Below are 12,338 nucleotides of genomic sequence, written 5' to 3'. Positions count from 1 at the left end.
AATTATTGAACAAAAATGAGATTTTACTTCCTTTTCCCCCTGATAGTATTGCTTGAATGATCAAATGCATTAATTCCATAATATGTAGGTAATATTGCTGATTTTGAGTGGGGCATGTACAAATGGGTGTCGGCCAGAAATATATTTGTAATACACAGCCAATGCATGCTGTCAACAAAAAGATGATCATGGTGTATGCGTGACAGCATTTTTTTAAATACCTCCGAAACACTCGCAACATTTCCAGATTTTTGTGCATGCAGTTACTGAGCTCAGTTTACAGCAATACTACAGTAATATTTATTTTGGTAATATGTCTCAAATCCTACCTGTTAGATTGTCACAAAAAGACATTAAAATGCAAATATTGCAAAATCAAATTAGCCATAATTTACATGCACTGCCTAAAAAGGGTTTGTCTGTAAAACTGCGTCAACATTATGATGAAGAATCTGAATGGGGAAAAGGTGTATTATATGCCATGTATGAAGAATTTATATCCATTCAGCAATAAAAAAAAAGAACCAGGGATTATGAAACAACTTTTACATGAATAACATATCTAAAGATAGATAACTGGAGAATAAAAAAAATTTAATGTTAAAAAAGTATAGATATTCTACTGCTGTTGAAGTCCTGGTACTTAAAACACATGAAAACGTTAAATTTGTCTTCTAATTTCTGAGGTCAACATTCGGTGGACAAAACACATGCAAAGCATTCAGAAAGAGGTTAGGGAGTGTGAGATACATGTAGATGAAATGTATCTGTCCATGGTTGATGAAAACCTTTACGAAACAGGTCCCGCTTTCTTCTTAAATTGCTGAACAACGATCCAAAGTGTCTTCACGATTCAACATGAGTCTTTGAATGTAAGATAAGGTCAAACACCGACCGCCCTCCCTCATCAGGCTTCCGTCAGATCATCGTTGAAATACAGGTGGATAGCCCGGAGGTACTCGTCATCGTTCATGCTGAGTTTGTAGAATTCTTCATCTTCGTCCGAGATGCTGTTCTCCTCCAGGGTTTTATTCATGTCCAGGTTCTGGCCTTCATATTTCCAGGTGTAGCTGGCTGCATGCTGGTTCCATTTCAGATACCTCTGCAAAATTTCATCCATGGTTTCTTCAGAGCAAACCTGATTTGGGATGAAAGATGTTGCTCATTATCTGAATTTCATGCTAACTCTTGACTTTACGGGTGTCTTTCATAAAACTCTTTGTAAGTTACATAATTATGCATAAATTTAAGGCCGGCTCATGGCCTATTCTTGGGTGCCAAATCAGATTGTCAACCATTTCATATTCCCATCAGCTTTAGTTGAAATCTGGTCTTTTTACAACTTTTAACATTTTCATTGTTAGCAAGCATACTTAATGCAAAGATAATAATTTGTCAAAATTTGTTTAAGGTTATAAGAAATTTACTTACACTATGATAATACAGCAAAGTAGGAATTATTAGGCCTTTGCTATTTTTCACTGGTTACAAGCTACGAACTAAACATCCTTTGAACTGTAAAGGTCCCCCACCCCTTCCCTACCCCTCTATAAAAACAAATCTATTTACCTCAATAATCTGTTCCTGTGATGTCAGAGTGTTAATGATCTTCACCATCCTTGTCTTCTTGGATAGGATCCCAATACAGTATCCTTCGTCTTTCCACCACGGTCTGCCGAAATCATTGGCCCAGTCGGTGCGCGGGCAGGGGGGTGGGATGTGGACGAAGCGACCATGAGGCGAGTATGGAAACACACATTGTGTTGTAGGATCTACATGTGTTCGAATCTGTGTATGGAAGGAAAATTAATATTCAATAATTCAAAGTTTTTTTTACAGTGTACCTAATGTGTACAGTACCCTCTGAAGGTTCTTTGGCTCAAATACTTTATTACCTTTAAAGCAAAAAAAGATATATACATCCACTTTAATGAACTTGGCAAGACTTCCATATGTCCCCTCCAGTAAAATTGAAAAAAAAAAAGATTATAGAGGTTTACTGAACTTATTCGTATGTACTTTTATAGCATTATAGTGAGTTGAAGTACGTCAAATAGTAATGTGTATACATAACTATAAACAGCTACAAATAACGTTACGAATAACATTACAGATGTTATCATTACAATAATTGTTTGGTAAGCCTAATTTTAAGATCCAACGTTGCAAATGTTGAAACTCACACCAGCACCTATTTTCAACACCAATTATTCAATCTCCAATGAATCATTTTCATTGCTTTCAACAAAACATGAGTTGTCCTTTCCTTTTATTGGAAAGACGGAAAAAGTTACACCTGGGGAGCGTTTCATCAATATTTTCATCCAACAAGTTGTCAGATCTGACATCTTTCCATGATTTTGATTGGCTGAAAGGCACTGTTTCTATGGTAACTGTCGGATAAAATGGGACTTGTCTGATAAAACGTCCGACAAGTCCTTTCATGAAACGCCCCCCAGGTCACAGGGTGAAATTGCCCAGGAAATGCCTAGAAGAGCCATAGAATATAACAACATAACCTCAAAATAAATAGGGTTCCTGGGACCTATGCTCATATCATACACATTAAATTATATGAGCCTAGGTAAAGTCAAACTGAAGTTATCGCGTTAATACAAGGAAAAGTAAATGGACGGACAGACGGACGGACACCGAGCATGATACCATACTACATCCCATCTACGACGGGCGTATAAAAGAGAGCCTGGAAAATTTACTATGTGTTAAAGCTTACCAATGTTGTAGAATGTGACCTGAAACTAAGGCGGAATGTTTAGTAATACTTGATTAACCCTATGGCCAAGTTTCATGAACTAGGTCCATATGCATTTTAAGTTATGCTGTCATTTCAAAAACTTAAACTTAAATGACCTTTTACCTTGGTCATGTGACCTGAAACTAAGGCGGAATGTTTAGTAATACTTGATTAACCCTATGGCCAAGTTTCATGAACTAGGTCCATATGCGTTTTAAGTTATGCTGTCATTTCAAAAACTTAACCTTAGGTTAAGATTTGGTGTTGACGCTGCCGGCGCCTATAGTTTCGCTCTGCTATGCAGAAGAGACAAAAACCTGTCTCAGCATAATAGCAACATGGAATACAAAATGAAAATAAATATGGGATTCTACTTCTATTAATTACAATTGATAAATTTGCTTGAACATAATATAATGGGGGCGTCACATTCTAGTGGTTAAGACTCTCGTCTTTCAATCTGAAGGACGTGGGTTCGATTCTAAGCTATGGCGTGTGTTTGTTCAGCAAGAAATTTACCCACATTGTGCTGCACTCAACCCAGGTGAGATAAATGGGTACCGGCAGGGGTTAATCCTCACAAAGCTGTGCGTACTGGAATTGGTAGACTAGCTTAGCCGGGGTAATATAGGAGCGCCTTGAGCACCTAGCAAGGTGGATAAGTGTGCTACAAAACTTATATTATTATTTTCATCCCTCTCCCATTCCAATATTAGGCTTACTCACATCATTTGTCTTTTTGTCAAACCAATGAGAGATGTCTTTTCCAGCACTGGCAACAATAGGCTTCAAAAGAGTGCTCCCTGCAGAAGAGATGAGAAATAAATTTATTTTTTAAACAGAGAATACATGTTTTAAAAATGCATGGAGTTATGATGCCATTCCGAAATATCTGGTTATTAGGATAAAGAACAGCTGGGAGATGTTTAGACAGTTAAAATAATTTGTTAATGCAATGCTTCTCTCTAAGATGCCTGGCTCTTTTTTGCATCAATCGCAATTTAAAAAAAAAATAAAAGAAAAAAAATGACAACAATAACTGCATGCAAACAAAATCTGGAAAAGTATTTGCCAAAGATTGATGGTAAAATTAAACTAGCAAAATATGTAATCGTTCTGCAGTTTTTGAAAGTTTGAATTTTTTTCAGAAAGTGGACTTTTCTTTGTGAACTGCTAATCCAAAAGAAGTTTTTTTAGGAATCATAGGAAAAATTCGTTTTTTCTTATGTTACATGCCATCACACTCAAGCCAGGGTTCATTACATGCCACCCTGCACAGAAAAATCAAGCCATAGAAGTCGTGTGTTGTGGATGCCAGAAGTGGCGTACCAGACCAACTAGTTAGAAATCCACTGCCAAACGTGGTTCTGTGTGCAAGGTGAGTAAACTAATACTAAACTCGCACTAGACTAGTGCGAGTGTGAGTGATTCCATCGTGGCTTTTGTAGTGGATGATAATTGTGCAATCGTTTGGCCGATCGTCATGCAACCAGACGATGGAAGCCATGCAGAGTTCCAATTATCCTGACAAGTGATAGGCTCATTGACGATGCAAATGATTTTGACTGTCCATACAACTCCTCCTGACTAGAAGAGGAAGGGAGAAAGAAAAAAGAGAGAAGAAAACTGAGAAGGAATGATGAGAAGATCAGGGTAAAAAGAAGGATTAGAAGGACAAGGAGGATGATTGAGGGGAAGGAGAGGATCAAGATCACGAAGATGATAAAATGAAGACCATAACGAAAACAGTCACAACACCAAGTCAAATTCAAAGGGGGTGGGGGAGGGGGGAGATGGAGAGTGCATTATACCGGCTGGCCATTTTCATATATTTTTCATATTGTTGTTGAACTTGTTGAATGTTCATTTTCATGATCATTTCACTTTTGCAAACACCCATTTTGTACAGCCCTTGATTAGCAAACTGTAGCATTTTTTGTACTCCCCTTTATTGTTTATCTTTAATCATATTGATTTTATGTTAGATTTGTCACCTTTTTATTCCAATATTCTTTTATTTACTTACTTGAGTTCCACCTACATTCAATACGACTATTCGATCTGTAATTTTGCCCAACTTCAACAATTATTTGGTTTGTTTATTTTATTTTTTTACTATAAATCATACAGTACCAGTCACATTTCTTTGACTACCTGTTTGCCTGTTTCGGCCGGGGAACAATACATTCAGTACACTGAATTTGTTGTTATCTGGTTTAAGCAGGCGAACGGGTGGTCAAGGGATTGCGACTGGTGGTGTACTATCTACAGTATATCACATGATTAATTCCAGACTTCATACCAATCTATTGTAACTTCGTATTTATTTCTCTTTAGTTTTATGACTGTCATACATTTGAAATTGCAATTATTCACAACACTGATTTGGTTTATATTTTTATAGGACTTATATATTATTCAATTTGTCTTGCTATTTACTTTTTTTATATACATATTTTTCTAGTGTTAAATATAATGATATTTTAAAAGTGTAATGTTAAATTAATTTTGACGATGATAGTTTTACAATGTTATAATTTCAATCAATTTTTATCTTTTTTGGGATTGTCCAAAATTATTTTTTCTGGCTTTATTTGTTGATTATTTGTCTAGCACTGGAATTGTGATATATTGTAATCTTTGTCTTGATTGAGGCTATTGAGACTTCCTTACCAGAAAGTATCACAAGCAAAGTTTCATCCAAACGGCTTGAAAGCCTCTACGGTTTTGTGAGATCTCTTTTTTTTTCAATTTGTCACTGTTGAACACTACAGATCTAGTCAGACGTAATCAAGACAAATGGATGAGCTTCTCGTAGAGAAATCAGTGAGATTTTATTCATTGTTTATTTGATATCGATCACTTATACCATGGTCACATTTGTTCTACGGCGGCCGTACGGCGAGTCGAAAACAGCCGTTTTATCAATTTTGATTCAAACCACCGATATGTAGTTGGACAAAAAATGTTAAAACGGCTGTTTTCGACTCGCCGTACGGCCGCCGTAGAACAAATGTGACCATGGCATAAGTCTCTAGTATTAGTAAGATGGCCTTTCCATTCAAGAAACAGTTTTAATGAACATATTAATGGTGAGAAAGTGACCACAAATAGTGAAGTGTTTCATACAAAATTTTCCAGAGTCTTTACAAAGTAAGACCTGAGTAGTTTACCTAAACATGTTAAATTGATAAATATCAACATTACACAAGAAATGGTGGAAGAGCAATTAAAGAAATTGAATGTAAATAAGTCTGCCTGACCTGATAATTTCCATCCAAGGGTTTTAAACGAGTTATCATGAAAGATAAGTTTCCCACTAGCGATCATCTTTCAAAGATCTCTAAATGAAGAAGTCTTACCAGTGGAGTGGAGGTGCCAGGTAAAAATGGCAGAGGTAACAATGGCAGAGGTATTAATGGCAGAGCTAATAATGGCTGAGGTAAAAATAGCAAAGGTAAAAATGGCAGAGGTAAAAATGGCAGGGGTAAAAATAACATAATATTTAATAAGTTTTTATAGCCCGTTTCGTCGGTCATGGATGATAATTATGATGATGTATGATCATCTTTACCTTTGCCATTTTACCTCTGCCGTTATTACCTCTGCCATTATTACCTCTGCCATTTTTACCTCTGCCATTTTTACCTCTGCCATTTTACCTCTGCCATTATTACCTCTGCCATTTTTACCTCTGCCATTTTTACCTCTGCCAGTTTTACCTTTGCCATTTTTACCTCTGCAATTTTTACCTTTGCCTTCAGTCGGAGGCAGAGATGTAGCCATGAATGGGTGGGTAGTAACCAAATGTCAACTAAGTAGGCTATTTGGAGCACTTTATTCTCTTTAATTTGATACCAAAATCATTAAAATTGGATAATGGGATCATATGTCAGAAATGCGCTGAACTTTGATTTTTCCCCACAAACCATGACCATTTTGGGCTGTGTGAATGAGGTGAAAAGGGTGAAATTTTTTGCTCTTTGTGCAGTACTGCTCTGGGTCGCGCGTGCTGCGATCTCACTTCTGGTGTCCACAAAACATGACTTCTAAGGCTTGATTTTTTCTTTGCGCGGCAGTATGTAATGAACCCTTGAGTGGGCTTGGCTTGGCTGCTTAGCTGAGCATGCTGATAGGCACTCACACATTGTACGAGGTTAGTATATGTACTAACCTCGTACATTAGACCGCGTTTGACCCTGGATTTCAAAGTAGTCGGCAAACATCGCTTCATTGCTGAAGTAATATTTGCCGAAACTCCTTCTCACTACGCACTGGGGCTCCTGCCGGTAAGTAGCAATGGGGGCAACAAATATGAAAATAATTTAAAATCATAATCATTAAAAAAGAGCCTCTAACTAAATTGAGGCCTCGAAACGAAAGTTTGTCTCTTGTCTCTTCTACGGAAATACAAGGAAGCCAGTAGATGGCGCTAATAATTTCACAACCTTGATTCAGCTCCTCGGTAATTTTATAACTGTATCTAAATTCTTTGAATGCGCAATCCTCATGATTAATTTACTAATTATGGGCACCAATAAATAAAATACCTTTAAAAACATAATTAAAGATTGTTATTGGTGATGATAACACTTATTTGCAAATTGCAATTAATTAAAAAAGATGACTAATAAAAAAAATAAGAAAATATTATACATGCCTGGAAAGAAACCAGCATTAAAAGCTTTAACGAACGTCAATAATACGTATACGGTATCCCAAAGTCTATACAATGAAAAGATTGGACACTTCACGCTTGCATCGATTTGCGTGTAAAATAGTGTAGGTGCCTAGTCTTTCCCTTGTTGGGTCTTTGATATGAATATAAATCGCGCGCCCTCTTTAGATGGAAATTGATATCCACGCTGATCAGTTTTCATCTCCGTAATATCTTCACTAAAGATCAAGAAAATATACATGTTTTTTAAAAGAAACTTGGGAGAAGTCACGGAAAGATCTAAATGATTCGGTAAGTTTCATAACAGAATGTGATATATAAAATTATAGGCCTAGGTAATATTTTATGTGGGCAAAAGCCCAGAAAGTTAAGAAGTGTCGTGTGTGTCCCGTGCATACGACTGATATTCCTTCGCACGCGAGATGCTTTGAACCCATTGGTGGCTGATGAGTGCACTCCTAGTACCAATGAGGTCCAAACATTACATGTATGGACCTCATAGGCGACATCAGTGCTAAAATTGGGTTAGAGATTTATGTGGATCTAAATTTATTGTAATTTCAACAAAAGTACTAGCTAAATTTGAGGCTTTTGTTGAAATTTTACTTTAATGAGACATTTATTCTTGAATAAGTAACAAAAAATTGAAAGAAATGAAGGGGAACTTACATTTTGACGACTTTTTCCTGATTTTCTTGGCAGTTGTCCTTCACTTCTGACTCGCGATCGGACCTGATATGCAGATCACGTAATACGCGTTCTCGTCAGGTGATCGGTCGGTTATTCTTTTCGCCAGATGTTGATAATTATATATTTCATAACGCAGCGTTCATCGCAAATTTAGCTGAAAGAGATTGAAGTTGAACAGCGCAAGCTTTAATTTATTCAGAAATAACGTTTGATTGCACAAGTTTCGCCTCGGACATTTAGGATCATTTGGTCCCATATTGGCGTAACTACGGGGGGGGGGGGGGGGGGGGGGGGGGGGGGGTGTCCTACCACCGTCCACACCGGGCGTCCACAAGCCAGCAATTATCTTTTTTCTCTCTTTTTTTAACCAAAATGCTTCCCCCCCAAAAAAAAAGAACCAGGGTTAAAGAGAAAGACAATTATGATAGAGGAACACAAAATACTTTATTTTTTCAGCTTTTAATGCATCGACTTATAATCAAATATTAAATGGGGCTTAGAACATTTTTTTAAAAAGTCAATTAATAAAAATATTCCGCTCTTCGGGATTTGAGCTTTCATGAAATATCAATCTTTTTCATGATTACCGAAAATACTTCAAATGTCAAAAAAAAAATTATCGGTGTATTAGCCGATACCTTGCGCCCGCCTAAATTATTTTAATGTTGAGATACTTTGCTTTAATTTAATGAATTCCTAAAAGCATTAATTCTCAGATCATTTGTCGCAATCGAATGATTCGATTGGTAAGCTAGTTGTATAATTATTATGATTCATGAATTGTGTAAAATGTGTCTCTCTATCAGTTTTGAATATTTAAAAAAATGTCAGCTCGTGCTTTTTGCTCGCAATATTTTGATTAGTAAGAAATTCTTGTGTATGCGAGTTTGATACATAAATAACTAGAGAGAGAGAGGGGGGGGGGGTGTCCCTCAGCTACTTGTCCTTGCTTATTCCATATTTTTTTATTATGCTCGTGTTGTGAGTATTTCAAAGTCTTTTCTTTTTCTCACCCTTTTTATTGTCTCGGAGCTTCCCTCTATTTCTTTGCTACGATGTATAGCCCATCTTACTTGTTTCATTTTTTTATGTTCTCATTTCATTGAAAACATAATTATTAAACTGACGTAGAAGACTTTACAACAAAATTTTGATATTGTTTTTTCTTGTTTGTTTGGCTTTCTTTTTTCTTCTCCTCAGTCCTTTTTCTAATGAGTTTCCCTTTCCTTATTTTATCTTATTTCATTTCATGAGGCATCCGCCAACTTATATACAACAACAAACGTTAGAGGCGGATATCCAGTAAGGGGGCGTGGTGGTGTGCCCTCTAAAAAGAGGAAAATAGGAAGGAAAAAAAGCAGGAAGGAGAAAAAATAAGAAAAAAAGACGATGATGGCAATGATGATAATGATGATGAAAATTATCTTGGTGAAGATGATAGTGGTGGTGATGGTGGCGGTGATGATGATGATGATGATGATAATAATGATGGTGGTAGTGGTGATAAAGATGAGAATGAAGTTGGTGACGATGATATGATGATGATGTAATTTTGTCTTAAAAAAAATAATAGTGCAAAGGCGAAATCATTTAAAGTTTATTATGAAAATAGCAGAAAAAAATAATTTGAAAAATTGTACGTATGCGTATGGAAAATCCATCCCCCACCAAAAAAGAAAAAAAGTGAGATTTTGTTTTATTTGTGACGGCGTAGGCCTATGCGAGCAGCTGTGTGATATAATTATGGTAAAAAAAGTAAATGAAATGCCAAGAAATACATGATAATGACTTTTATTGTACATTCAGTATATCAGTAGATAAATTCATACTCGTTCCAAAAAAGAAGAAAGTGGGTATATTATGGACCATTAAAAATGGGCAGTTGCTCTATATATTATATTACATAGAATATATAGAGCAACTGCTCGTGTGTAGCGGTAAGTTATTCACCTGATCTACATAATTCATGCGGCGCACGGCGCGTGCGCAATGTTTAATAATTATTGCTGTGAATACAATGAATGACATCAAAAACATAATCTCACAGATCAAATAGTGCCAGCTCGACGCGCAAAATCACATTTCTCCCTATTTTCTCCTCCCTTTTATTTTCCATTAATTTTTCTTTCGTTCACTTTTTTTCTGTCCTCTTTTCCCATAATTTATTTTACCCATCACATTTCTCCCTATTTTCTCTTCCCTTTTATTTTCCATTAATTTTTCTTTTGTTCACTTTTTTTCTGTCGCCTTTTCCCTTCTAAGTTCTATTTTTTTTCTCGTCTCACCGCTTTTCCTCATCCCCAGCCCTCGATCGACGCCCGTGCAGATTCGCAAACAATATCAAGAGTATGTCTACTTGCAAGGGCGGAAATCTCTCCCCAAAGGTAGGGGGACCAGGGGCTGGAAAATTTGACAAGCAAAAAACAAACAAAAAAAGAAGGTTTATCACCCTCTAAAGAAGGTCATCTTGACCAAAAGAAATTTGACAAGCAAACAAGCAAAAAAAGGGGGCATGCCAAAAGTAAGATCGTCTCTTCCAAAATACATTTCGATTTTGAACGAAATGACCAAAAATAGTAGGGGGACATTTCATAATGTGCCCCCTACTATTTTGGGTGAGAGGATATGTCCCCCGGCCCTGGGGTTTGCGCCCATGTGGGTGGGGGTGTTGCGCCTCCCTATCGGGATCATATCACAGCGAGTATACACTCTTCCATATGGAAGAGTGTTTACTCGCTGAGATTTCGATCTCACACATAATTTTATAAAAAAATAGAACAGCTACGCCTTGAACACAGGCCAAAATGCCTAACGATTTCTCCGCGGCATTAACAACTCTCGTAAAGGGCGCTCCATTTATAAATAAAGTTGCATGAACAGCTGTCTATGGCGACAAAATTTAACGCGGAATTGTAGCCAGCAGCGTGGGAAATTGGCAGAAAATTCAAAGAGAACCGGTGAGTACCGATTTAACAGTATTCATGTATTAAGTAATATTTATTTAATCATAAGAATAATTCTTTTTTATGGAAAGAAAGCTTAGTTCTAAGCTAGGGCGGCCCAAATGCGCGTGAGTGGAGTCCCAGTTTCTTAACACGGGTAAGTATTGCGGTGTCGCCTAGAGTGGGTGAGTGGTGCAGGTTGGCCTTCTTTCAAACTTACACAAAAAGCAGCATGTGGGACCGTGATCAAATTGAGACGATGAACTCACCTTCGTATTTCTCACATAGTGGTGTTAAATCGTAGACTTTACCCAAAAAAGAAACCCATATATCTTTTAGTGTGTTGTGCACTGCAACTTCATTTGGTGTGTAATATTTTGGACGCATCTTTCCGACGTTTGTCGATGTTAGAATAACTTTAACGTGAAACTTCTCGAGTGTTGTTGCCAAGTGACGGAATGCTATGGTAGCTTGGAAGGTGAAACTGAAAGAGAAATTGCAAATACCGATACCGCAGAAGATAAACTTTTTCTTCTTCTTCTTCTTCCAGTAGTGTGCATAAACCTCCACGGAGTATCGTCGCACAACAGTTGGTTGTCTATCGGCTAATTAAACGTGTTGCTCGTAGCAAAGCTCGATGAAAATAAGTCCAAAAACGAACGCATATACACTATATACAAATTGTTCTCATATTTTGAGTTAGTTTAAGACGACATCTCTGACTCGTGTCTTGAAGATGTCGATCGATGGTGAGATGACCACATTTTCAGGTAGACCGTTCCACAAACGGATGGTGTTTGGGAAGAACGTATCCTTCAGTAGTGATGTGCGTGATCGTGGGATAAGAAATCTCTTGCTGTGGCCTCTGGTTGGAGTGTTGAGCGGTACCAACTGGTCGTCGGGGAATTTTATGCGAATTACCTACTAATTAGCAAAAAAAGGTTAATAATAATAATAATAAGGATGGATCATAATAAATGAATGAAATGGGATCAATATTAAAAATATTCGCTCATGATGAAATTACGCCTAACTTAATCTTTTATCATAAAGTTTTTTGTTAAATATTTTTATAGAAAATTCTTCCGGGTCTGTCTCCAATCAAGATTGAAGATTCTTACAAGTATAATTGTATTACCATAGAGAGAAAAATGGATACATTTAACATTTTTTAGTAATTGCCAATCAAACCAAAGTAAGGAGAAGAAAGGCGGGGCTGGGGGGAGGGTCCACGCACTCACCACAATTATAGGCCTACTCTTTAAAAAATCAT

The 12,338-nt window shown here is 36.9% G+C and overlaps 1 protein-coding gene across 1 annotated transcript; it reads right to left on the bottom strand.

Annotated features, from left to right (window-relative positions):
* Positions 1 to 262: 262 nt before the first annotated feature.
* Positions 263 to 11,536, bottom strand: LOC121427587 (cytochrome b5 domain-containing protein 1-like). The gene is made up of 4 exons (XM_041624052.1): positions 11,335 to 11,536; positions 3,482 to 3,558; positions 1,570 to 1,788; positions 263 to 1,138 (listed from the first exon to the last, which is right to left on the bottom strand). Exons 1-4 carry the CDS (start codon positions 11,450 to 11,452, stop codon positions 908 to 910), a joined length of 645 nt encoding a protein of 214 aa, XP_041479986.1. The 5' UTR covers positions 11,453 to 11,536; the 3' UTR covers positions 263 to 907.
* Positions 11,537 to 12,338: the final 802 nt, after the last annotated feature.

The sequence above is a fragment of the Lytechinus variegatus genome, chromosome 14 (assembly GCF_018143015.1).
Source record: "Lytechinus variegatus isolate NC3 chromosome 14, Lvar_3.0, whole genome shotgun sequence".
Classification (NCBI taxonomy): domain Eukaryota; kingdom Metazoa; phylum Echinodermata; class Echinoidea; order Temnopleuroida; family Toxopneustidae; genus Lytechinus; species Lytechinus variegatus.
Note: the sequence above shows the minus strand (reverse complement) of the source record. Positions and strands in the feature narration are given on the sequence as shown.

Bases quoted from the DNA above. Each gene is read 5' to 3' on its own strand.
- LOC121427587 (XM_041624052.1), bottom strand. From the start codon at position 11,452: ATGCGTCCAAAATATTACACACCAAATGAAGTTGCAGTGCACAACACA. The intron at 1,789-3,481 runs GTGAGTAAGCCT...TTCCATACACAG, and splicing joins TTGACAAAAAGACAAATGAT to ATTCGAACACATGTAGATCC. The intron at 1,139-1,569 runs GTAAATAGATTT...ATCCCAAATCAG, and splicing joins CACAGGAACAGATTATTGAG to GTTTGCTCTGAAGAAACCAT.